The following is a 23,398-nucleotide window of genomic DNA, read 5'->3' on the forward strand; positions in this document are numbered from 1 at the left end:
TCTAAGAGTAAATCTCATAAAAGAACTGCTATTATATATGTCACGACGTATATTTTTTGATCTTCAGTAGCTACATTTTTGTATTATTTGATATAGTTTATACACTATTAAAAATATTGTTTCTTCTTTTTTAAATTGTTCCTGTAATTTTCTATTTCTTTTGACAGATTATATTTATCATAAATGGAAATTTTCTTAAAATGACATCTTTTATTAATTTTGTTTTAACAAAAACATTATTATTGTACTTAAATATATCTGATAATTTATTCGTATTGATGATTTTATGTGCTACAGTAAGCATATCTTTAGAAATATAATTTTTTAAAGGAATAATTGTGTAACACACTGTGTCAAGAAGTTTGAATGTTTAATTGGATAATTACTAAAAAAATGTTATATTCATAGAAGCTTATTACCCATTACATGATTTTTATTTTTTATATTGTGAGGTAATTATATAATGAAATAATACAGGCAAAATTATACATGAAAAATAAATGCTCTTCGTGCACATATGAATATGCATTTTTTATAATATTTTTGTAGTAAAATGAAAACATTTAAAAAGCTTAATTTAAAAAAATATATAATTATTGTAAATAAAAAGATAATATTGAAATTGTACATATGTATATTAAAAAATACTTCTCTGATAATAATTATTATATGTGCAATTATTATTAAAAATAGTAGTGATAGTTTTTAATATCTACATCTGAATGTTTGCATCAATGTAATATGAAACATAACAGAAAAATTGAATCAATTTCTGTCTATGCACATTCCAGGATAAATTTTATTTATGACCAATTGTTTGAAATATGTTTGATTATGAATATGTGTGACTGTAGATATGTTTCATGATTTTATTATATACAAAAAAAAACCAGTGAATAAATTTAAAAAAGAAAATTATTTGGAAAATAAAAATGTTCTAAGTATTTTCATAGCATTTTTGCTACTTTCAGTTAATATAAAAAAGTTAAAATATAAATAATAATTTAAATATTTAATTATGTTTATCTCTAAGGTATAAAGAGAAAAGTTGTAAGATATGATATGATTTTATTGACAACATAATAGATGTTACAATAATAATAGTTACAGCTATTTTTATTATTATTATAGCGTTTATATATATATATAAATATGTCATGTAAAGTGCGTGTGTTTTACTTAGATCTTATTGTTAGATGAATAATCATTAGTTTCTGAGTTAGTATTAAGATTAATCAAATGAAATAATAAGTAACAATGAAATTTTATTATAAGAAATCTATGGAAAATTATAATTCAAGAGAGATATTCTGCTCCCTGATTCTGTATTTTATTTATGATTTGAAAAAAAAAAAAATATTAGTTTACTCTATCTCTTTTAAAGAAAAAAATATATAACTATATGATAAAGGTATTATTAACATTTGAAGATAAACTTGTATTTCTATGATAATAAAAAGGGAATCTTATTGAATGCCCTTCATTTTGGCAGCAGAAAGTTTCTCTAACGTGATTGTGGTTTTGGTTGTGATACTTCGGTAAAGCGTGCAAGAAATATGAGCTAATGTGAATTAGAACAAAGAGGAAGATACAAATAAATGAATAAAAATTATATTTTTCCAGCATATATAATTGGTTTTTTATTATGTCTGTATGTAGTATAATTGTGCGATATTGTGCGCATTTATATATTTGTTTATGTACTGACAAAGTATATATATAATAATTTTCAATATATTTATAATTTATAATTCATATATTTTTGTTTTTAAACAGATATGTTACTGGTGTATGAATGAAAATTCTAAGATCATTAAAACTACTCTCAATACGAACCTTATACTAAATACCTAGAAGTTTAATTTTTTTAATTATTAATGTTTAAACAAAATGTTAAAGTAATTATATATAAAAGTTATTATACATATATTGAATATAATAGTAGCACATTTATAGCATTAAATGTGAAAATGTATATAGATACAAGGCTCATAAACGTTATATAATGATCGCTTATAATCCTTACTAAAAGTACGATTTATATTAGTGTATATTTTTATAAAGTTTCTATATTTAATTATTATTGTTAAAGATATTAAGTCCATTTTTATAATTTAATTACGTTTATGTCAATATTTCAACGTAATTATAGAAAAAGTATATGACAAGGAAAATCTCATAAAACTTGGAAGAATTTTAATATGGGAAATTTGTTTTTGTGTCCATAATTCGTTTCATTATTTTTTCAATTGACCTTTTTTCCTATATTTAGTGCACTTTCTTTTAAATTGTTTAACGGGTTTTGTGGATTCTTCGATATCACTTTCGCGCTTATTTTTATTACTTTCCCGATTTTTACTAGCCGATTTTCTCGTTTCATGTTGAATCAATAAATGTGTACTTTTTCTGGGAGTTTTACTTTTCGCTTTAAGTTTCTTCTTCTTCTTCTTCTTCTGCTTTTTTAGGGCGATTCATGTTAGCGATAATAGCCTCGGTATCGGCAGAGATTTTTGTTTTAGATTGTTGAGTTAAAACAGTTACTCGAAGGTACGAGTCATACAAAATATCGCCACAACTTTCACCGAAACAATATTCTTCGCCGCACTCTCCGCAGATTTTAACACTACTTTCAATAACACCTGCTCGATTTTTGTTACGTCTTATTGGACTTACAAAAGAGCGTCGTTCTTTCATACGGGTTTTTGCTTCTAATTTGCCCATTTCTACCTACAGATAATAAACATACTTTGTTTAATAAACTATTAAGATTTTGTGGATTTATATTACAGTGTGCCATAGCTGTTAAAATATAAAAATTACCAATCTTGAAAACAACTCTTCATCTTGGCGAAGTTTCGGTCTGATCGGCGTAAGCATTCTCCAATCTATTGCAACTTGCTGTAATTCTCGAAGACTTAAATTTTTCATATCAGGTGGTATAGGATCTCCGTATGCCCATTCTCTCTCTATAGCTTTTAATTCTTTTTTAGTTGTTTTCCAAGAAAATTCCTTATCGCGTACTTTGGTATCTTCTCTTTTTACCTTAGTGTGACAATAAAAATCATAGTAATAATGAAAAAGAAAAGACATTGTTATAAATATTTTTAGGAATTGTCAGGTGCATATATTTTTTCTAAAAATAAAAAGATTCATAGATAAATAGTCACGATTAACTTAAAACGTTATAAACAAACCTTGTCTGGTTTGATTTTAAATTCTGGACAATGTTCTAATAATTGTCTGAATTCCTCTTGAGAATTACACGTTGCTTTACTCAGATCTGGTATTAAATTAGCATCTTTTTTATCGTCCTTCAAAAGATCATCTAACTCGAACGCCATTACAATTTAATATCTGTAATGCGAGAAAGAAGCCTCGTATCTTAATATTTTCATTTTTGTTTTCTTTTCTCATCTCATTCTCTCATATTTTCTATAATCTACACAATCGCTCTCTACAAAAATGGAAAGAAAAATAAAAGAAAATTTTATTATGCGTATGATTTTGATTATATTAAAAAATTTCCGATGCAGTTGGTGATACCAAACTTCTATTGGGATCCCATTCTATTTGTTTCATTAATAGACCCTGTAAAAATAATATATCTTTAAATGTTTTAAAAATATTGAACAGTTTTTTAAAAAACACGAATGAATTATATTTTATATATAATTAATATGTAAAACCGTATGTACATTTCTTAAAGAATTTAATTTTTCCAAAATCTCATGTCCGCACCAAATATTAGACTGCTTATTTTCTGGCTTTCCTTCGATTTCATTCATATGATTAATATCGAGTAAACGTTTATGATTTCTATTATTTGAGTTACTTTCAATATTAATTTTTCCATTTCGATCAATACGCAATGGTACAACAGAATTGAGACTATCCATTGATAGATCAGCATCGTAACTATCAACCTTTAGTTTCCTTCTAATCGAATTTCGCAATTTTAATTTTGTATTTATCGGTTTTCTTCTATCGGGAGACGGTGATCTATAGAAAGATTTAAATAGAGAAAAATGTAAACAAACAAACACATCATCTATGAATTAATAAAGGAATTGTTATTTGTATACCTCGACCCTTCATCGCTAGATTCAACTTGATGCTTTCTCAAACGCAATCGTCTCTGATAATGCGGATCTTTCTCACTTTGCGTTCTATACCGTGTACCTGGTCTATAAATTTGAACGTTGATCATACATTTGTATCTATATTGATTTTCTGTGATGGTATATGAAAATTATGTTAATTGAATTATTAAATGCTCCAATTATTAGACTTATACCTGTTGGCATTCCAACGTGGTCTAGATTCAATACTTTGTCGAGGCTGAGATTTAGACCTTGCAAATGACTTAGCTGGAAGTTCTTCTGCTTGACATAGATTGGTTGACCTTTCCATAACAAGATGAGTGTAAATTAATATTCTGTTAAAATTGAGTTTCGCACACGTATGTAATAACGCGTATGAAAAATAAAAAAAAAGAAGAGTTATGGGTGGTCACTTTCATTTCTTCCGTAAAATATTAAAAAAGTTCAGCAAAATATTTTACAAAAAATGATCGTCTTGAAAGAAAATAAGAATAGTAGTTACCGCCTTGTTATTATTCATTATAGACGAATAGCTTCCACGAATTTATTGTTGAAGCATTTCGCGATGTCGAACTTGGATCGACTCACTTTTCTACGTCCCTTCTGTTAGCATTGGTTGTGTCCTTCCGTTCCTTAATCGATCCATCCTTTGTTGAGAATTCTTGAATCTTCTCGCGAAGATCCTGAAGATCACTTTCAATATCGGTCTGCGTACCAAAATCTCGACCTGAGGTCACTCTGTATTTGCTGGGTGTGAGTAGGCGATTTTCAGTAATTGTCGATGAGATTTTCGATAAATTTTTAGCCAGAATAGGGCTTCCTAGATTCTTCATTAAAACATCTAATCCCAAAGATAAACTTGATTCGTTTTCTGATTTTCTTGGGCTTGGAGTCACGACCAAGTTTACTAATTGTAAATTAGCTTTTTTAAGTAATTCTGAATCCTCCAATCTTCCACTTAAAACAATTGCCACATCCTTACTAATTGGAACTTGAACAGAATTGACTTCTTCTGTCGTACCTTCCGATTTCTCCAAATGAATGATTTTTTCTTTTTCATGATCAATTTTAGTCTCAATAATTTCTTTTGCATCTTTTGAGATTTGGGGTTCATGGCAACAATTATATAAATGCTCTTGAGATTTATTATCCGAGCAATTTTTTAATGGATATTGTTTTATTTTTAAATCGTAACTTTCGGTAGAAGAATTTAACATCGATTGCTCTATTTCGATACGTTTCCGACGATTCTTTTTTTCTTCTTTGGCTGAATTCTCCGCTGCTTGAAGAATTTCACGCATCGCTTCAGCTTTCTTTACTTTGGCTTCTTCTTTCTCTTTTAATTTCCTTTGTTCTTCCTCGAATCTTTTGAAATACAATACATAATTTTATCAAAATAAAATGAAAACATAATTATAATAATAATTAATATATTTAATATAATACCTTTCTTTTTCTCTATCTCTTTCTCGCCTAATTCTTTCCTCTTCTAATTGTTCTTCCCTTATCCTTCTCGCTTTTTCTTCTTTCCTTTGTCTATCTTTTTCTTCAAGTTGCTGCTTTATAGCATTTTGAAGTTCAAGAGCTTTCTGTCTTCTTACTTCTCGTTCTTGAAGAATGTTTGCATCAACTGGTATATTTTGTCCACGAAGATAAGTTTTGGTAATATCAGAACCGGTTGATCCAGTAGTTGAACTATCTGGACTACTTGCACTATCGTGATTAATTACTAATACCTATATAATAACAAAAAATAATTGTATCGATAAAAAGAAAAATGAAGAAAACATGTCGTTGAGAAAATTCATATATTTATTACTTGACTCGATTGGCCTAATCTCGAAAGCCAAGATGGGGGCGGTGGTGGATCTCCTCTCACACTCTCCTGTCCCCAAACGCTACCCCATCTGGGTCTATTTATTAATTCTCCAGCTCTTCCATCCGAAAGTCTTCTCGATGGTGGTAACGAGCTGTCTGGTGTTGTGTAATAAGGATTTTGCCAAGTTCTTTCCATTGTATCCGTTTCAGAACCCTTACATCCCGGTATGAGTCCTTAACAGATAAATATAATATTAATATTGAAATAAATAAAGATAATTAGTAATAAGTTGTTGATATTAAAAATAAATCTTCCTTACGCCGAGATTCGGGCAAGGGTACATCGATGGAATCGCTGGCGTAACCCGAAGTTTCACCCTCTCGTTCTTCGCCTAACGAGCCGTAATGGTGTGACGGTTCGTTCTGGTTTTCGTGACGATCGTTCGATCGATGCTGCTGATGCGGCTGTTTTTGTGGCTTATGAATCTGCTGGCAACGCGACCCTTCGTCTTCGAAGTCACGTCGTTGTTCCTACAAAACAAACGCAAATATTGTAACCTTAATATTTTATACACATGAAAAATGATCTATTATTTCGCGTGATTTACTTAAACTTATTTTCATAGGATTTATAATCTTACATAAATTCTCTTGTATCGATTATACAAGATTATAACCACAATCGCGTGTAATAGAAAAACGGATATTGCGTGACGGACAGGTTCGTCCATCATGCTCTTTATGGATATTGTTATATACCATTCAAATAAACCTACACGTTAACGTACCACTATATGACAGGAACACACGACTTTTCGAGGATTCTTCAATTTGTATTGATATACACGATTTGTTACATCGATAACAATTGAATATTTTAATGCATTAAAATACATTTAAGATTATTCATTGAATCTACTTAAAAATATAAAAACATTCTTTTTTTTCAAATAATATCAATAAATTATTCAATTTATTGTAAGCATATGGAAGAAAAAATAAGGAATAAGGGATTAGGAATAAGAGGAAGTTCTTTGCACGAAGTAAACTTAAATTATATCGTGACATTATTCAGGTCAGTGAACCTTAATTATACGATAAAGATCGATTTACTAGAGTGTCTTACTTCTACTTTTTCTTTGTAGAGACTTAACGATCGAGTGTCGTGGTTATTGACCCAGTATAATGTAATGATTATAAACCTAATTCGTCTCTTAAGTAATACTTCTGGTTATTTTGCTTTCCGACTTTACATGGAAGTGTATAGACTGGATAGTTTCCTCTTAGAGTTAACAGTTCACACACATATTCCCTTAAAATATTAAATGTTACTCCAATCGAAAAGACGAGACTTTTAACAAGGCTTGTATATTCTAACAATTGGATTCTATGTTATATCTACTTTAATAAGTTATTATAATATTTTTGTGAACTTTTAATTAGGGCGTAACTGCTTTAGTATTTAAATAAGGGATCTTGTATACCCATTATCATTAAATAACAATTCGATAATCTCTCGTGAATTAGTTACTTAAGGGTTTTTTGAGGGTACTTGCCGGTAATGTATACAAAGTCCAATAGGTCTGAGCTTTTTTTTCCATGCCTGTATTTTTATTGTTAATTCTACGATAAATATTTTAACAACGTCTATGGGTTTCTACTTATTGTACCTAATATTTATATATAAATAAACTTTTAGAAAACCTAAGTTATCCTATATTCACCTTTCGACTTATTTGAGTCATACTTGCTCGTTTCTATCTAGACTTATACCTCCTAAAACTAACAATAAAATTGCTATTCAATTTCAAATTCCTATGCTATATTAAATTTAAGCTTCGTGATGTTCGATAGTTAGTTAACCAGAATTCAACCTTCAACGGATTAGAAATAGTAATAATAAATGAGAAGATATTTTCACAGTAATACGTTCGTGCAAATTTAATGGTCGTTATGTTTGATCGACAGTACCTGCATAAATGATTAACTATCTAAACGCTGCGTTTAAGATCAATAAAATATCAAAATACTGACCTGATATAGATATTGCTGCTGATCTTTATTATAAATTGGCGGCAAACTCGGACTTCTACGTCGAATACGCGATATTTCTGTGTGGTCATTAAGATTAATTAAACTACCATTAGAGTAATCGAAATTCTTCAAATTTGTTGTAACATTTCCAGTATTATCCGTTGATAAGGTCTTTAAGCTCACGTTGCTTCCGTAATGAGCAGTTGCACGGAAAGGTTGCGATAATATCTGTTTGTCTTTAGTGTCAATTAAAGACAATCTTGAGCCAGATGCATATGTGCTGTATTTTAATAGATATTTAATAAATTATTTCATTTATTATTTGATTGATATACGCGATCCATTATTATTCAATATTTACCGAACAGTCGTGCGGATAGTATCATTGTGCTTTAGCGTACCCCAATTTCCACCAAGATGTGCCATTTCTTCTACAATATGTAAATACAGAGATTAATGAAAGTTACGAAAGCATAAAGTTCACATTAATTAATGATAAAATATTTCAAAAAACTTATCAAAGTGTTACGTCATAAAATAATGTTTTCCGAGCACTAAATACAGATAGTTCCCTATTTTACGAATAAATGTATTCCGATCTTTCTTTCAAAAAATGAAAATTACCATGTCCCACATACACAGATAATAATCTTATAAAGAAAAATTCGTAAAGCAGGAACTACCTCCCGCCCCCTCTTCCTGTAATTGTCAAATAAAACTGTAAGCCATTAATAATTAAAATAAAAAATCGATTATAATCATCATCTCCCTCTTTGGTAGTCAAGGATAGACATACCTCTCTCCTTCGCCCACTGAATCCTCTTCTGTTCTACCAGAGTCGTCCTCGCGTTCATCATCAACGCGTAACATCGATTTCACGATTGACATCGAAGAAGAAACGCACGGGTTTTTGGTGAAATAACGATATAAATGGAGCAAGAAATGATGAAAAATGTCCTAATAACATCCAAACTTCTAAAGAGATTTGGATAGTTGGAAATATATCCTACCTAAAGTATGTTCCTACGAAGACAAAAGCAGAGTATGTTATTTGGTAGCTGATGAGTAACTTCCGGTGGGAACTTCGAGGACGAACTCGCGAGTTCATCCCAGGTCGAGTCAATATTTGTGACTGCGGTAGACCTGTAAGACTGAACTGGGTTTACCTGCCATTAATTCATATATACCTTGTGCTCACATACTATCGGGTGAACTTACACAGGTAAAATTCGATCGTTCTCCGTTTCCATAGGAACTGTAGTGGAACCAACCGCGTGATATCAGGCATGTTACCACTTCTCAGGGTCGATAATATTGATTCTCAGGATATGATAACGGATAATGACCTCTACAGTTACATTTGACGGTCAAAGATTAGCATTTATAGAGGAATGCAACAGCTTCAATACCCTCAAGATCGAATATTAAGATTAACCGATTTCCGTATCTTAATTTCTTTTTTTACAGTTTCAAATTGTGTTCCTTTAATTCCTTTTCTTTCTTTTTTCTCTAATAAAATTGATTGTTATTCAAACATTTTATTATACTTTATTTGTTTAAAAAATGGTAAAAGTATCAAGGAATATATTCGATTAAGGCCGGCGATACATGTAAACGCCTAAATTTTGACCGTTTTTCAGAGGCTTATTTAAAATGGAAGGAATAAATGAATCATTTTGAAACTCAGCATGTTTATTCATTACATATTAAAATATAAGAATCCGATTTTAAAAAAAATTTTTTTTTCAAAATGGCCGCTGTAGTAACCAATCTCCTGAGGCCCTCGCGGCGAAACTCATCAAGCTTGGTGATTTTTAGTTTTAGTTACAGCAATCGAAAATTTAAAAAAATGGTCGGAGCGTGTTCATAAAACATGTATCTTCTAGTTGAACTAAGGAAAAACTAAAAAGTCAAAAAATGGTAAATTGGCACGACTCAGATCAAAAAGTCTGATTTTTGACCCTTTTTTTAACGGTTTTTGGGTCAAAAATAGCAATTTTTGATAATTTTTGTGGCATTTTTGAAGTTCAACTAGAAGCTCATACTATAAAGAAAATGTGTGCTGAATTTCATAAGAATCGGTTGAGAACTTTTTGAGTTATCTGTCACCACAGTTTGAAAAAAGTCGTTTCGAGAAAAACGCGTTCTAAGTTTAGCGTTCGCGTCTAGCGACGAGTTGAGGCGGAGCACTTAAATGAATTTTTAATCGATAAATAATGCGAATTTCATTCTAAAAATTTACAGGCATATTTTTAAGATGGTAAACTAACTATTTATGAAAAAAAAAATTTTTGAATTTTTTTTTTTACATGTATCGCCGGCCTTAAATTGATTAACTAAAATATAGAATTCAAAATGAGATTTCACGAAGAATAAATATTATTATAATGTGATAAAGGATAAAAATAAAATAATAAAATAAATATATATTGAATTTTGTGTACATAAATACACGAAAATTTAAATTTTGTTCTTTTACATCTACATTTTATATGATTTGAAATAAATGTGTTAAATTTCGTATAGTATTGTAAGAAATTATAGAGAATAAAAAATGTATTACAAACCTAAAATGATAAATATATTAAGATTTTATATTTTATATTTAAGGTGTTATAAGATTAAATGTTACGGTGTAATATATTAAAAGAATATAAAATCATTCAAATATTTAATTTAAATTCGAGCAGAATCCATCTTGAAAAAAAGTATCGATTATTTTTAGTCAGTGAAGCTAGTATCGATAAGAGATATTGCACCATCTAGCGGTTAAGTTTGAAACAACTACGTTATTTCATTAAGTTCTATAATATAGCTCTCAATTTGTTATGTTATGATTAAAAATAATTACACTATTAAAAACTATATTGTAAAAATCGACGCATAGGATCGTGCGTATAAGAATTCAGAGTGTATTTTAGATGATACAACAAAAACGACACTAGCGCACCTACAAACAGATAATAAAAGAAGTTTAGTTGATGATTTTATATAGTTTGTGATTACTTCTCTTGGTTAAATCTACTCTAAACAAAGTGGCGGTTTAGTGATTTCGGGTTGGATAGAATTAAAATAAGTGATTACTACGATAATTCTTCAAAATGGTAGATGTTTTAGACATCGATAATGCTGAAGATTTCGAGGTTGATGATGAAGGCGATCGTAAGTTATATTGTCATATACTTGTCATATACTATAAAATAAGATGCCATCAATACACCTAACCTATGTTTACTTCCATTAAACATTTGATTGTTTCTAGTTTGAAGTATATTTTGTAGAGAAAAATGATTTTATTTTGATCAGACTTCTTGCTCAATAATTAATATTTATATTACAGAAGGAATAGCTCGATTAAAGGAAAAAGCAAAAAGAAGAAAAGGTAGAGGACATGGTGCTGAATTGGTGTCAACGCGTGATGATGTTGGGCATTATGAATCTATGCACGTTGTAGAAGAAGATGATGATGAACCTGGTCCACAAAGATGTAATTAAAATTATTAATGAATACATTAAAAATTTCGAATATATACAATGTTAAAAATACTTATTTAAATTTCTAGCTGTGGAAGGATGGATTTTGTTTATTAATTCAGTGCACGAGGAAGCTCAAGAGGACGATATACAAGATAAATTTTCGGAATTCGGACAAATAAAAAATTTGCATTTAAATTTAGATAGAAGAACAGGTTTTTTGAAGGGTTACGCTTTAGTAGAATATGAAACGTTTAAAGAAGCGCAAGCTGCGAAAGAGGCATTAAATGGTACAGATATTTTGGGTCAAGCAATTTCTGTTGATTGGTGTTTTGTCAAAGGACCTAAAAAGTAAGTTATATCTTTTTATATTTATTTATATTATTATATATATTTCATTTGTGTTACTTGTATTTTATTTGCTTATGTCTGCTTTCAGAATTAGAAAGAGAAGTCATAGAAGACGGTGAAAATAAACACAAGGATATAAATATATATATATATATATATATATATGATTATATATTTACAAAAAATGTTTTTTCACTTTTTCTTTTTAAAATTAATGAATATTACATATATACATTTAAGAGTTATAACAATAAAATAGAAGATGATGAACAATAATTCTGGTCAGAAAATCTATGTTCTTTTTTACTTTTGAAATGTGTTACAATAATATTACTCTATTTTATTTTATCTATTGGATTTGTCATATTCATTATAAAAATAAAATACTTTAAAAACTCACTTTTTTCTTATTTCATACGCTTTAAATGATCATATCAATAACATTTCATTTTGTAGAGAAAAAGCAAATGATACTTTTCTTTTATTATTTTTAATATAATCTTACAGAAGATAAGATTTAGTTTTTTATTAATTCTTTTGTTAGGTACAAGTTTCAGGAGACTAAATGCATTTGCTTATTGCACAAGCATATTTTCATTTCCATTTAAAAATAGCATAAGATTAACTATTTTCTTTTTTATTTGTTATATAAAGTATATTGTGATAAATGTGTCGGTAATTGGCAGTGGGTTGAGTTAAAAATTTTTTTTTAGATGTAGTTTATTATTTATTTTATAATATAAACAATCTTATCATTAGATAAATAATAAAAACCATTCTTTCCATTTTTTGATAATACACTTACAATTACCGTCACAAATAAGAACATAAAATATGATTAAGCATAATAATTAAGATTTGCTTTCTTCTTTGCTTGAACTTCATTGATAGCTTCCATCAAGTCTTCATGAGTAACTGCATTTGCATTACGTCTTAAAGCAATCATGCCCTATAAAAAGGAAAAAAACGTTAAATTGTAATAAATAATATAATATAAAATTATATATTATGAAGAGATACAAAAATGTTACATACTGCTTCAACACACACAGCTTTACATTGTGCTCCATTAAAATCATCAGTTGATCTAGACAATTCTTCAAAATTAACATCTGGTGACATATTCATTTTACGTGAATGAATTTGCATAATTCGTGCTCTGGCTTCTTCATTAGGATGAGGAAATTCGATTTTTCTATCCAAACGTCCTGATCTTAGCAGTGCAGGATCTAAAATATCAACTCTATTCGTCGCAGCTATTACTTTGATGTCAGCTGTTGAACTGAAACCGTCTAATTGATTGAGAAGCTCTAACATAGTACGTTGCACTTCCCTATCACCAGCTTTTTCTGAATCAAATCTCTTAGTACCAATAGCATCTAATTCGTCTATGAATATAATTGCAGGTGCTTTTTCTTTAGCTAAAGAAAATGCATCTCTAACCAATTTTGCACCATCACCAATAAACATTTGCACAAGTTGTGGTCCAGCCAATTTTAAAAACGTTGATTTAGTTTGTGCTGCGCAAGCTCGGGCTAATAAAGTTTTTCCTGTTCCTGGTGGGCCATACAAGAGTACACCTTTTGGGGGTTGTATTCCTAAATTTTCGAACTTTTCTTTATGAGTCATAGGTAAAACTACAGCTTCTATCAATTCTTGAATTTGTTTATCCAACCCTCCAATGTCAGAATATTGTTCAGTTGGTCTTTCATCTACTTCCATTGCTTTAACTCGAGCATCATATTCAGCAGGTAATGTTTCAAGAACAAGATAACTATCTTTATTAACTCCTACTAAATCTCCAGGTTTTAAAGATTCTGCATCTACCAAGCCTATTACTGGAAGGAAATATGTTTGGCGAGTTGATGTTTTTATAACAGCACATTTGCCTTTTCTTTGTGCATCTAAATCGACAACAGCACCATCCTCTTCTCCCATGTCCTGTGGATCTACATCCAGTAATTCGATAACATTAGAAACTAAGTAAGGTAATGTTTTGTTAACTTTGATCTTTTCTGTGTTTTCTTTGATCTTATCATTTTGTGCTTGCAGTTCATGTGAAATTCGCATAACTTCACTTTTCATTATTTTTATTTCATTATCTAATAGCCTGGTGCGCGATACTATTTCGTCAGTAGACATTCGAAGTACATCTTCACCCAAAATTTCCTAAAAATTAAATATGACACATTAGACATTACGATAATATATGTTGCTAGATAAAAACTAAGACGAAGATTATTTTATAGATTATCAAAAGTATTTAGCATATTGGATACATATATTAATTATACAGTTTGTATGTTAGAATCAATTTATCAGATTTTCTATCTATTACAAATTATGTTCCACAATTGACAATATTTTCTATTCGTTTAGATTTGCTTGTCATTGTCAATCACATTCATAACCTTTGATCAAATATTTTATTTCTTATACCTCTACGTCTTCCCAGATTGATTTATCTTCGAGAGTAGCCATTTAACCTTAATATGCGTATTATCAAATGTATATAATATAGAAAAGTTTATGTAGAACAATACTTAAATATTTATTTTCAGCTTAAAACCTAGCTCGTTGATTTTAATAATGTCCCTAAACTATTTTTAAAATAGATGGAAATATGTGTTGAATTTTTAAAAAACAATACGCCACCATACGTTGAGAATCGAAAATTACTTATCTTCTATCGGTAAAAAAGATTTCGTCAATAATGACTTATAAAAAAATAAAATTGCATTTCATTAATTTTTTGATCATAAATATAATATTTACTGATCCGTTTATTATAAAAATCTCGATTTTAGAGACATATTTTATAAAGATGATGATGAATAGTGCAAAAAGTATTAACTAATAAATAAAAAATATACTATTTGCAAATGCAAAATTTATATCATTATTTATATATATATTTAAAGTTTATACCAAAAAATATAGCAGAACAAAATACAGAAATAATATAAATTATATAAATAAAAATATATAAATCAATTTGCACTATTAATAAATATTTAGAGAATAGTATTATGCTTGAAGATAACATTACCAATAATATCAAAGCATTTATTAAAATTAGTATAATTTAGGCAATACAGTTAAAAGATTCGTCTGGCACGAGATGGTTTTTTAAATTGATCTATATTATATATTGTATTATAGATAATCAAAATATGAGTGTGTGTACGTGTGTGTTGCATAATTAATTGTTTTAGTTATATAAATAATTTTGTTTCAAGTTTTATCAACGTAGAAAATGCAATTAATGATACATAAATTTCTATGTTTTACTGTAAAGCAAAAATAAATGTAGTACAATACGTCTGAGCAGAATTTGATTTTTGTACTTTATATAGTTATATCATAGTTAAAGTACTGTACATTATATTGTGGCATTTTAATAACATTATAAGAACTTTATTGTTAAATATTCCTGATAAAGGACTAGATTTATTTATTTTACAGAGTCATAGTTCAATAAAGTTATCTTTCTAGGTAAACCGATTAAAATATCTAAATTCATAGCTAGAATTCATTTTTTTTCTCACAATTCCATCTTTTAGGCACACCTGTTTAGTAGAATTACAATAGATCTCCATTCTAAAATAATTTTTAAATAATATATAAGATATTATAAGATAAATTAATTATACTTAAATTGATTTTATAAGAAATAATAATCTAATATAAAGTACTATATGAAATAAATGTCTGATATCGATTTTACTCAAAGTTAAGTGAATATAAAATAATTTTTTGTGTAAAGAGAAAATTCATAGCTTTACAGATTTCCATATCTATTTAACTTAAATTAATGGTAAATACAGTACCATTGTTTATAAAGCACCTGTACTATTGTAAAAACAAATACTTTCACCATGCTGTCTTTTCATAGCACTTATGCATTTCATTGTTATCGTGATAGTAATCAATGAAAATTTCATCAAATGAAACTGCACATTTTTAAAAATATAAATTGACATTATTATTATATTCCAATATATATGTACTAAAAAGATTTTATTTTATTTTCTAAGTAACTATAATAGAGAGTTACTTTTGTTTTTTAATAACATATTTATGTATATACAATGCGCTCTTTATTTAATTTACTTAATGACGTGAAAAATGTAACCCATGAGTATTTTATTATTATGATCACAATCTTTTTCTGCTTTGTTATATACCTTCCAATATATAGATGTTTTTTTATTAATATTTTAATATCCGACAATGCTTGTACTTACATAGCAATATTAAAGACGGTAGTAACATTTAATTTTTTTTTAGATTTCACATGTTTCTTTTTAAATAAAAGACAGTCCTTCCAAATAGTTTTCATTAAATTATTATTCGAAAGTCTAGCTATTATTATTTATTAAAAAAATCTGGCAGCACTTTGTTCGATGTATGTTAATATAATTATTTATATAATATTAATTTACAAATAATAATTATACTTGAAAAGACTTTTTTCGCATGATTTGAATATCTTTTCATATTTATTACTTTATAATATACGTATTCAGAGTCATCCGTCGTTAAAATCACATACATTAATTACCGTTTATTTCGTATCCAAAAAATTACTTGTAAACTATTTCGGTAATATTTTGTTATAGAATGAATAGAACATCATGATTGAAATAACTATTGCTGTTTAGTTACAATATAGAAATATTACGTTCTCAATTAGATTCAATACAGAATACACACACGTCACACACAATGCATTTATACACACAGAAAAGCTGTACTTTAATCATCATCTTTTGACAGATTTCATGTAAATATAAAATATTTTGTGGAAATAATTATTTAATTATTTACTTTCTTATTTAAGTGCAATAAATCTTGTAAATAACTAATTAAAATTGGAAGTTACAAATTAAGTAATTATCTGTCATTTACATACTTCTAAAATTAGGCCTTTGAACACACAAAGTTAATTTAATTGTAATTTTTATAGTATAAAATTAATTCATATTATTAGGTCATCACATTTACGAATTGTAGCACAACCAATCTGTGTTGTATAATTGCTACTAATTTTTTTCATATATTTCTTGAAAAATATGTTATTTGTTACTTGTTTGTAGTTATTAAATATATGTCTGTGACTAATATATCCCAATCATTTTTTTTTATAAAAGAATAAGATATTTTTATAGTGAATTATTCGAAGATATTTTATGTATACACCAAACTTTGTTTTCTATGAAGTATGCCCTGAGACTTGTATACAGAGCTTTCTGTTTATATTTATACATACACACTTCTTGGTACGCATTATGATCTCTTTCATTGAGTAACGCTTTATAATTCTAATTTCAAGTGTGCCGAATTATATTTAATATATTTCAGAGAATCATTTATATTTCATTGCACTTGTGTATTATTTGTAACATACAACATTTCGTTTGTTTTTATTTTCTATATCGAAGAGGAGATGAGCCAAACCTTAATCTTAAAAAATTTCAATTATTTGATATCATTATGTACTAATTGCATATTAAGCGTATCATTAGTGTAAAATACTATATTGTATGAATACTTGAAGAATATGCAATGCGTTTAAAGAGTATCTGCATTGAATTTAAAATGAAAAATATTGAAGCAAAAATAAAATAATATTTGACTGTCCATATTTATAAGTTACCTACAATTTTATAATACATTTTTCAATTAAATTTAATTTATAGAAAAAGTAAAGCGGAATTTGTATACAGAGTGCAATTCCTATATTAAACTGAATATTTAGAACCCACTTTTTTCATTGGTATTAATCTGAGGCCCTTAGCCAACATCTGAGCTTCAAGATCACGATCTTCATCCTGATACCTGAAAAAAAAGATATACGTACATACATATATTTAATGTTAATAAAAATTTATATATATTTAACAAAAAAGATTATTCTTTTAAAAAATCAATCACAATGGAATATAATTTACAATACCTCTGTCGTTCTTCTTCTAATAGAGCTATAAGTGTATCTCGTTTTTCAACAATCTCTAACATTTCGGTCAATATTTCTCCTTCCTTTTCAACATCAGCGCTAGTCTTTTTTTCATCTAACAACAAAATATAAGTTTTATACAATATAAAAAAATGATTTTAATTAAATACTTAAAAAATGTTTACCATCATCAGCTAAACGTTCACGTAACTCTTGCTGCAATCTTTCGTGACGATCTTCCAATTGTACTTCTTGTGCACGTACCAGAAGTTCTTTTTCATATCTGCGTAGTTCTGTACGTTCTTTCATCAAGTCAAACCATTCCCTTAACAAATCTGCTTCTTCTCTATCTGAACAATCTAAATACATCATATAATTAAAAGATTTCTTTAAGATGTATACAAATTATTTTTCAAATAATGACGAGTGAAGATTAATCAAATCAATTTTATGAAAGTATATTTTTACTTATCAAAAAATAAATAAATACACACCTCCTTCTCCACGAAGTGCTTTTTCAACACTAACACCCCGACTTTCCAATTCTCTTTGCTTTACTTCTGTTTCCTCTAATTTTCTTTGTATTTCCTGTGCCATTCTCAATCTACAAGCCAGAAATATTAAATTTATTTTCAGATAAAATCATATTCATAAAATGTCTCTCCATTTACATACCGTTTCAATTGTGCCTGTCGCGTTAATTTTCTCATTGTTTTTGTTTTACGTGAAATACTATTACAAGATCCTTCCGTAACAGTAGCTTTTTGCACTTGGGACGTAGATAAAGCTGTAGTCTTTGTATCATCTTCTGATAAACTATCATCTGATATAAAAATAGATATTTTTATATATTCTAATAAATCATAATATCTCACAATATTTTAAAATTAAAAATGTATTAACTAGTTTACCTGAAATATGTGTTGTAACATTGGTATAATCTTGAGGTGGTGGAGGAATAGCTGGAGGATTTTCATTGAGGTAGTTTCCTATAAGCATACTTTCACAAACACTCTTGGGCCGTGTCTTTAATTTTGTAGAATCCACTTTATCAATCTGAAAAAAATATATGTAAATGATTTATTTGAATTTGATAAGATATTGATTTTAACTTCATATAAATGTCAGAGTATATTTAATACACACTATATACATAGTTTAAAAGCAGATACTGAAATAAAATCACTCTCCAAAAAAAGCATGATTTTTTCAAATAAAATGCTAATACAACTATTGTCATTTGCTTAAAAAGTCATTACTACAGTGCAAGGGCACAACACTTACTAAAAACTACAATTGGACATGGCGTACATATAAAATTTGTTAAGCATTCAAAAAAGTATACAGCAAACGAAAATAAAATCGTGGTACCTGCATGATATGCAATAGCTAATACAAATACTGGCACAAGTAAACTAATATGGCAAAAGTTAATATCAATGACTTAGTTGCTTACATCTGACCCATCCGAATATGATTTATATAACTGAAACATTTTAAGACGAACCAGTTAGAAATGAATAACGAAACGTACGCGTCACTTTCAACGTAAGCTGACATCAAAATTTGCCTTCACTTACTTTGCCTTTAGATTTTGATGAAAGGCGGAACATCGATAGCTTGTCCTTTTGTGGAGAGACCGACGGTTCCTTTTTGAAGAAGAAGTCAGAAACTGCCTGAATAATACTTTTTCGTCTTTCTGGATCCTTCGTTTTTTTCGCATCTTCTTTTATTCCACTGGTTACGTTATCAGAATTTGACGAATTCGTTTGTTTTGATAATTCGTCCATTGATTTTGCACTTATGGTAGATACATCTTTAAGATTCATTTTTTTTGTTATTGCTTTCATATTATCAGTACTTTTACTTGTTTGAAGCTTCAATCCTGGTTTATTTATAGTGAAGCTAAAAGACCTGCTTTTAATTTCAGGTGATGCCATATCTTCTGTTTTTCTTCTTTCTTCGACCGAATGTTGTCGACGTGCAAACTTCATTTTTAATTCCTTGATTTTATCCTCAGGACTTAATCCTAGATCTTCATCACTTTTCAATCTAGCCCTTTCTCTCGCATCTTGTCGTGCTTTTTCAGTTGTTCTTTTGGCCTCTTCATGTTTGAATCTAGGTGGTGCAATAGGAGTTTTAAAATCTTTATCCACTTCAGATTCTTCGGTTTGATTTGTTGTTTTTGCATAAGAAGTACTTTCATTATTTTCTGTTTGCTGAGATACACTAGAATCGAGAGGTAGTGACTGCTCTGCCTGCAATAGTTTTTTTGCATCAGCAAACGTCATATTATGAGTGGTATTACAAATTTGTGTTTCTAAAGATGTTGGCACGAATTTAGTTGCAGATGTATTATCAGCTATAGCAGCAGTGGTAGTAATAGTAGAAGCAATGTTAGTAGAAAGTTTCGCTGGAGATAGTATAGAACTAAAAGAAGAAGCCCTTGCTGCTCTTCTGGCTTTCTTTTCTGCAGACTTTTGTTTATGTGCAACCAATTTGTCCATTAACAAATCTTCAATGACATTTTTTTGCTTAGATCTTTCTCTTGTAATTTCTTCTAATTTACGAGAAGTGGCCGGAGAATTAAGATTATTATTATTATTAAATGACTCTTGATTTCTAATCTCTTCTGCTATTAATTCCGCTGTTCGAGTTTGTGCTACCAAGTTTTTAGAATTCTTTCTTTTAGATTTTCGGACATCTATCGAATCTTTAGCATTACTAAATTCGGCAATTCTTGATTGGAGACGTTTTACATATTCTAAATAATCTGGGTTACTCGAGTCTGCGAGAGCTTTTCCTTGTTGTATTTGCTCATGTACTTCTTCTTTAGGCACAATAGATTTTTGTGGATTAACAGGGCTAGCGAGAATTGTAATAACCTCACTGGTAGTTGTATCTTCAGCAGGTTCAACTATTAACAGACTATCTTCATCCATAGATTGCAATGAATCATTGTTAATTGTTTCTGAAATAGTTGGTGCCTCTTGGATAGTTTTTGACTCTGCATTATTAAATATTGAACTTTCTTGAATTTTAGTATCCACAGAATTTGTAGCACCATTTAATTTATTCATAACATCATCCATAGTTACAGGGTTGATTTCAATGATATTCTCATTATTAAGGATTTCCTCTTCTGAACAAATATCGTTTTCACATTCTAATGTTGCTATTGGCGCATCGTTTGTCATATTACTTCTTAAGGAAGTAATGGTTTTAATATTTACAAATTCAACATATCCTCTGTTCTTAAGTAATGCCATATTAGTTGCATCTTGCAGACTATCATCTAAGAGAGATTCATTGTCTGTATCCATATAATCAATGTTCTCTCCATTAGCAAGAAGTTCAGAAGTATTATTAGATGGAAATTCTGTTCTTCTTTCTGATCTGTAAGTATACGCTTGTGTATCATCTGGATTTTCTTTTTTCATCATTGAATTATACACAGATGATTTTCCAGGAAATAGATTTGAGGTTTTTCTTTTAGTTATAAATTCAGGATTTATATCAAAATCAGTATCTTGCAAATCGTAAGAAACTAAATCTTGACCATCACGAGCCCATTCTGAAAATTCTGTTTCAGTAAGAGCAGCTGTCGTAGTTACATCGTTTTCCTCTGAATCATCTTGTTTATTAGATATAGCAGATGCTACTGATGCGGAACTACTACAACTGCTTATACTCCTTTGTTTATTATTATCATGTAGATCACATTCCTCTATTTTATTATTTAAAACTTCAATTAATTTTTCATTATTTAAAGATGATTGTACTAAGTGTGCAGCAATTTGTTCATTATTTGGTTGCTCATCTCGTAAGAATGAACATTCAATAGAATCTGGTTCAAATGTTGAACAAATATCTAATACTTTATTCTTATCATTACCTTCATCCAACAAAAGATCTCCATCAGTGCTATGAATTTGAAGCCTTGGCGGAGATAAGTTTGTAGTAAGTAATTGTTCTCGCTTTTTATCTTCCTCTATTTCAACATCACTTAAAGATAAAGAATCGCTATCGATTTCTGAATCTTCCGAACTGTCCGCTTCTTTCAACTCTTCTTTGTTTTTAGCCCAATGTACTTCAGGAACAATAATTGATGTTTCATGCAATGGACTACGAGGCCGGCAACTAATATTTTCATCTAAACTCGTATGAACAGTTTTCTCTGTATTTTGGATATTAACATTTTCTGATATCAAAGATTTGGTATTAGTATCATTAGTTTTATTAAGAGAAATTTTTTCTTCAGTTTGTTTTTTCTCAATATCTTTCATAGATTCACTAACGTTCGGAGCAGTTCTGGATTTTAAAATACTTGTTTCTGTTACCAAATCTGGAAGATGTATCTTAGATTCATCTGATATTCCACTAGTAGCTTTATTTTCGTTAGTAGTATTATTTGGATTACTTTTTGAAACTAGATTAACAGATAGTGGCTTGACAGATTGACCGGAAAATAACATAGTAGGTGATAATGGAGAAAGTTGAGTATTACTTAAGTGCAATTTGCTTGTGCCTTGTAAAAATGCTTGCATTGTTGGACTTGGTTCAGGAGCTGGATTTAAAAGTTTCTGATGCTGAGAAATAGCATCTGTGAGACTTCTTAATTTCGTATCTACATTTGAAGTAGAACCTGACTTCATAACGGAGCCAGCAAGAGCTGGTCCACCTAGCAAATATCTTTTTTTGAGTTCTAAAGACAATTTAGATGCAATTCCCTCTGTAGAATGAGTGCGATTTAATAGGTAGTCACCTTTCCGTGGATTAATTAATGGTGACAGATTGTTTGTGTTGAAACTAGATCCAAGCATTGGAGATTTTGATTCAGTTTTAATTTCTTGTTGTATTGTTTTTTTAGTAGGAGTTAAATCTTTCAATTCAACTTTACCTTCTGTTTCGTTTTCTTGTTTAAACTTCCCATTAATCGATGATATTATTTTACTTTTCACTTGTACTTTCTTAGGTTCCACATAATTACCCCTAGTCTTTCGAACGTATGCATCATTAATTGTAATTTCTGGAATTTCATGTTGTGTTGGTGTAACTCCGTCGTGTTCGAATTCAGAATCTGTAGATATTTCTGTGGCTGAATTTTCTTCACTTTCTTCTGTCGATCCATCGTCGGAAGCAACCTGCAAATTAATAAATTTATATAAAAAAGCTGTATCATAGAATAATATCTAAAAATCATTTAGCATATTAGTATAACAGAATAAAACTACTATTACTTATTAAAAGTAACCACAAAGGGAAAAAAATATATGACCCTGTATTTTTTTTATCTATGTAATAACTTTAGTATTTTTAATTTTAATGTATTAGAACTATTATTTAAAATAAAGCAGTGAGATTTTTAATAAAGTAATGGCTGGTGGTAATTATAAATATATCAATAACCTGGCGAGCAAAATCTTTGGTTTTAGTTATATTGCACAAGCACAAACGATTAATTAGTTTAAATATCTGTTAATTTACATTAGTTTAATGCCACGCCATTCACATATATAGAAATTTGTTACCTTACTTTCAAAGGCTTCAGGTCTTATGATATGTATCACCATCAGCCAAGTATTATCTTGTTTTCATGTACTTTATTAACACATCTCACAATACGCTTTAATAATTATTATAAGTTGCAAAATATATGTCC

General features: G+C 28.9%; 5 protein-coding genes across 15 annotated transcripts in view; 1 reads left to right on the forward strand and 4 right to left on the reverse strand.

Moving 5' to 3' along the window:
- Positions 1–1,345: 1,345 nt before the first annotated feature.
- On the reverse strand, positions 1,346–10,304 carry LOC107071318 (uncharacterized). The gene is given in 5 exon segments (XM_089170460.1): positions 1,346–2,453; positions 2,455–2,727; positions 2,821–3,042; positions 3,195–3,354; positions 8,963–10,304. Coding segments are annotated over 4 exon segments (858 nt in total). The 5' UTR covers positions 3,342–3,354; positions 8,963–10,304; the 3' UTR covers positions 1,346–2,237.
- LOC107071308 (uncharacterized) lies at positions 3,350–8,942 on the reverse strand. The gene is made up of 11 exons (XM_015330204.2): positions 8,749–8,942; positions 8,314–8,383; positions 7,953–8,232; positions 6,239–6,449; positions 5,920–6,152; positions 5,547–5,836; positions 4,689–5,465; positions 4,295–4,402; positions 4,083–4,184; positions 3,696–3,999; positions 3,350–3,588 (listed from the first exon to the last, which is right to left on the reverse strand). The coding sequence occupies exons 1-11, from the start codon at positions 8,807–8,809 to the stop codon at positions 3,514–3,516; spliced, it is 2,511 nt and encodes an 836-aa protein (XP_015185690.2). The 5' UTR covers positions 8,810–8,942; the 3' UTR covers positions 3,350–3,513.
- A 447-nt stretch (positions 10,305–10,751) lies between the features above and the next one.
- Positions 10,752–12,176, forward strand: tsu (40S ribosomal protein S12 homolog tsunagi). The gene is made up of 4 exons (XM_015326327.2): positions 10,752–11,114; positions 11,293–11,439; positions 11,516–11,777; positions 11,866–12,176. Exons 1-4 carry the CDS (start codon positions 11,054–11,056, stop codon positions 11,894–11,896), a joined length of 501 nt encoding a protein of 166 aa, XP_015181813.1. The 5' UTR covers positions 10,752–11,053; the 3' UTR covers positions 11,897–12,176.
- A 112-nt stretch (positions 12,177–12,288) lies between these two features.
- Rpt5 (26S proteasome regulatory subunit Rpt5) lies at positions 12,289–14,384 on the reverse strand. Its single transcript, XM_015331771.2, has 3 exons — positions 14,217–14,384; positions 12,813–13,946; positions 12,289–12,726 (listed from the first exon to the last, which is right to left on the reverse strand). The coding sequence occupies exons 1-3, from the start codon at positions 14,256–14,258 to the stop codon at positions 12,616–12,618; spliced, it is 1,287 nt and encodes a 428-aa protein (XP_015187257.1). The 5' UTR covers positions 14,259–14,384; the 3' UTR covers positions 12,289–12,615.
- A 445-nt stretch (positions 14,385–14,829) lies between these two features.
- Mical (Molecule interacting with CasL) overlaps positions 14,830–23,398 on the reverse strand; it is a 29,829-nt gene continuing 21,260 nt past the window's right edge. For 9 of the 11 annotated variants that reach the window (XM_089170241.1, XM_015327931.2, XM_089170242.1 and 6 more), the window contains 8 exons: positions 19,317–22,880; positions 19,193–19,222; positions 18,648–18,792; positions 18,412–18,559; positions 18,231–18,340; positions 17,922–18,095; positions 17,737–17,851; positions 14,830–17,618 (listed from right to left, as the gene is read on the reverse strand). In XM_089170241.1, the coding sequence (XP_089026367.1) occupies positions 17,522–17,618; positions 17,737–17,851; positions 17,922–18,095; positions 18,231–18,340; positions 18,412–18,559; positions 18,648–18,792; positions 19,193–19,222; positions 19,317–22,880 (4,383 nt within the window). In that variant the 3' untranslated portion in view covers positions 14,830–17,521. Of the gene's footprint in view, positions 17,619–17,736; positions 17,852–17,921; positions 18,096–18,230; positions 18,341–18,411; positions 18,560–18,647; positions 18,793–19,107; positions 19,223–19,316; positions 22,881–23,398 lie in introns of those variants that run through there. The other 2 variants (XM_089170247.1, XR_016175897.1) reach the window with 2 other exon arrangements.

The sequence above is a fragment of the Polistes dominula genome, unplaced genomic scaffold, assembly GCF_049000335.1.
Source record: "Polistes dominula isolate Pdom_NZ unplaced genomic scaffold, Pdom_raw_medaka contig_15, whole genome shotgun sequence".
NCBI lineage: Eukaryota > Metazoa > Arthropoda > Insecta > Hymenoptera > Vespidae > Polistes > Polistes dominula.

Excerpts from the sequence above, each read along its gene's own strand:
- tsu (XM_015326327.2), top strand. The coding sequence starts at position 11,054 with ATGGTAGATGTTTTAGACATCGATAATGCTGAAGATTTCGAGGTTGAT. Across the intron at positions 11,115-11,292 it reads GGTTGATGATGAAGGCGATC|AAGGAATAGCTCGATTAAAG; the intron begins GTAAGTTATATT and ends TTTATATTACAG. Across the intron at positions 11,440-11,515 it reads TGAACCTGGTCCACAAAGAT|CTGTGGAAGGATGGATTTTG; the intron begins GTAATTAAAATT and ends TTAAATTTCTAG.
- Rpt5 (XM_015331771.2), bottom strand. The coding sequence starts at position 14,258 with ATGGCTACTCTCGAAGATAAATCAATCTGGGAAGACGTAGAG. Across the intron at positions 13,947-14,216 it reads CAATCTGGGAAGACGTAGAG|GAAATTTTGGGTGAAGATGT; the intron begins GTATAAGAAATA and ends TTTAATTTTTAG. Across the intron at positions 12,727-12,812 it reads AAGCTGTGTGTGTTGAAGCA|GGCATGATTGCTTTAAGACG; the intron begins GTATGTAACATT and ends TCCTTTTTATAG.
- LOC107071308 (XM_015330204.2), bottom strand. The coding sequence starts at position 8,809 with ATGATGAACGCGAGGACGACTCTGGTAGAACAGAAGAGGATTCAGTGG. Across the intron at positions 6,450-7,952 it reads AGCAGCAATATCTATATCAG|GAACAACGACGTGACTTCGA; the intron begins GTCAGTATTTTG and ends TTTGTTTTGTAG. Across the intron at positions 5,466-5,546 it reads AGAGATAGAGAAAAAGAAAG|ATTCGAGGAAGAACAAAGGA; the intron begins GTATTATATTAA and ends GTATTTCAAAAG.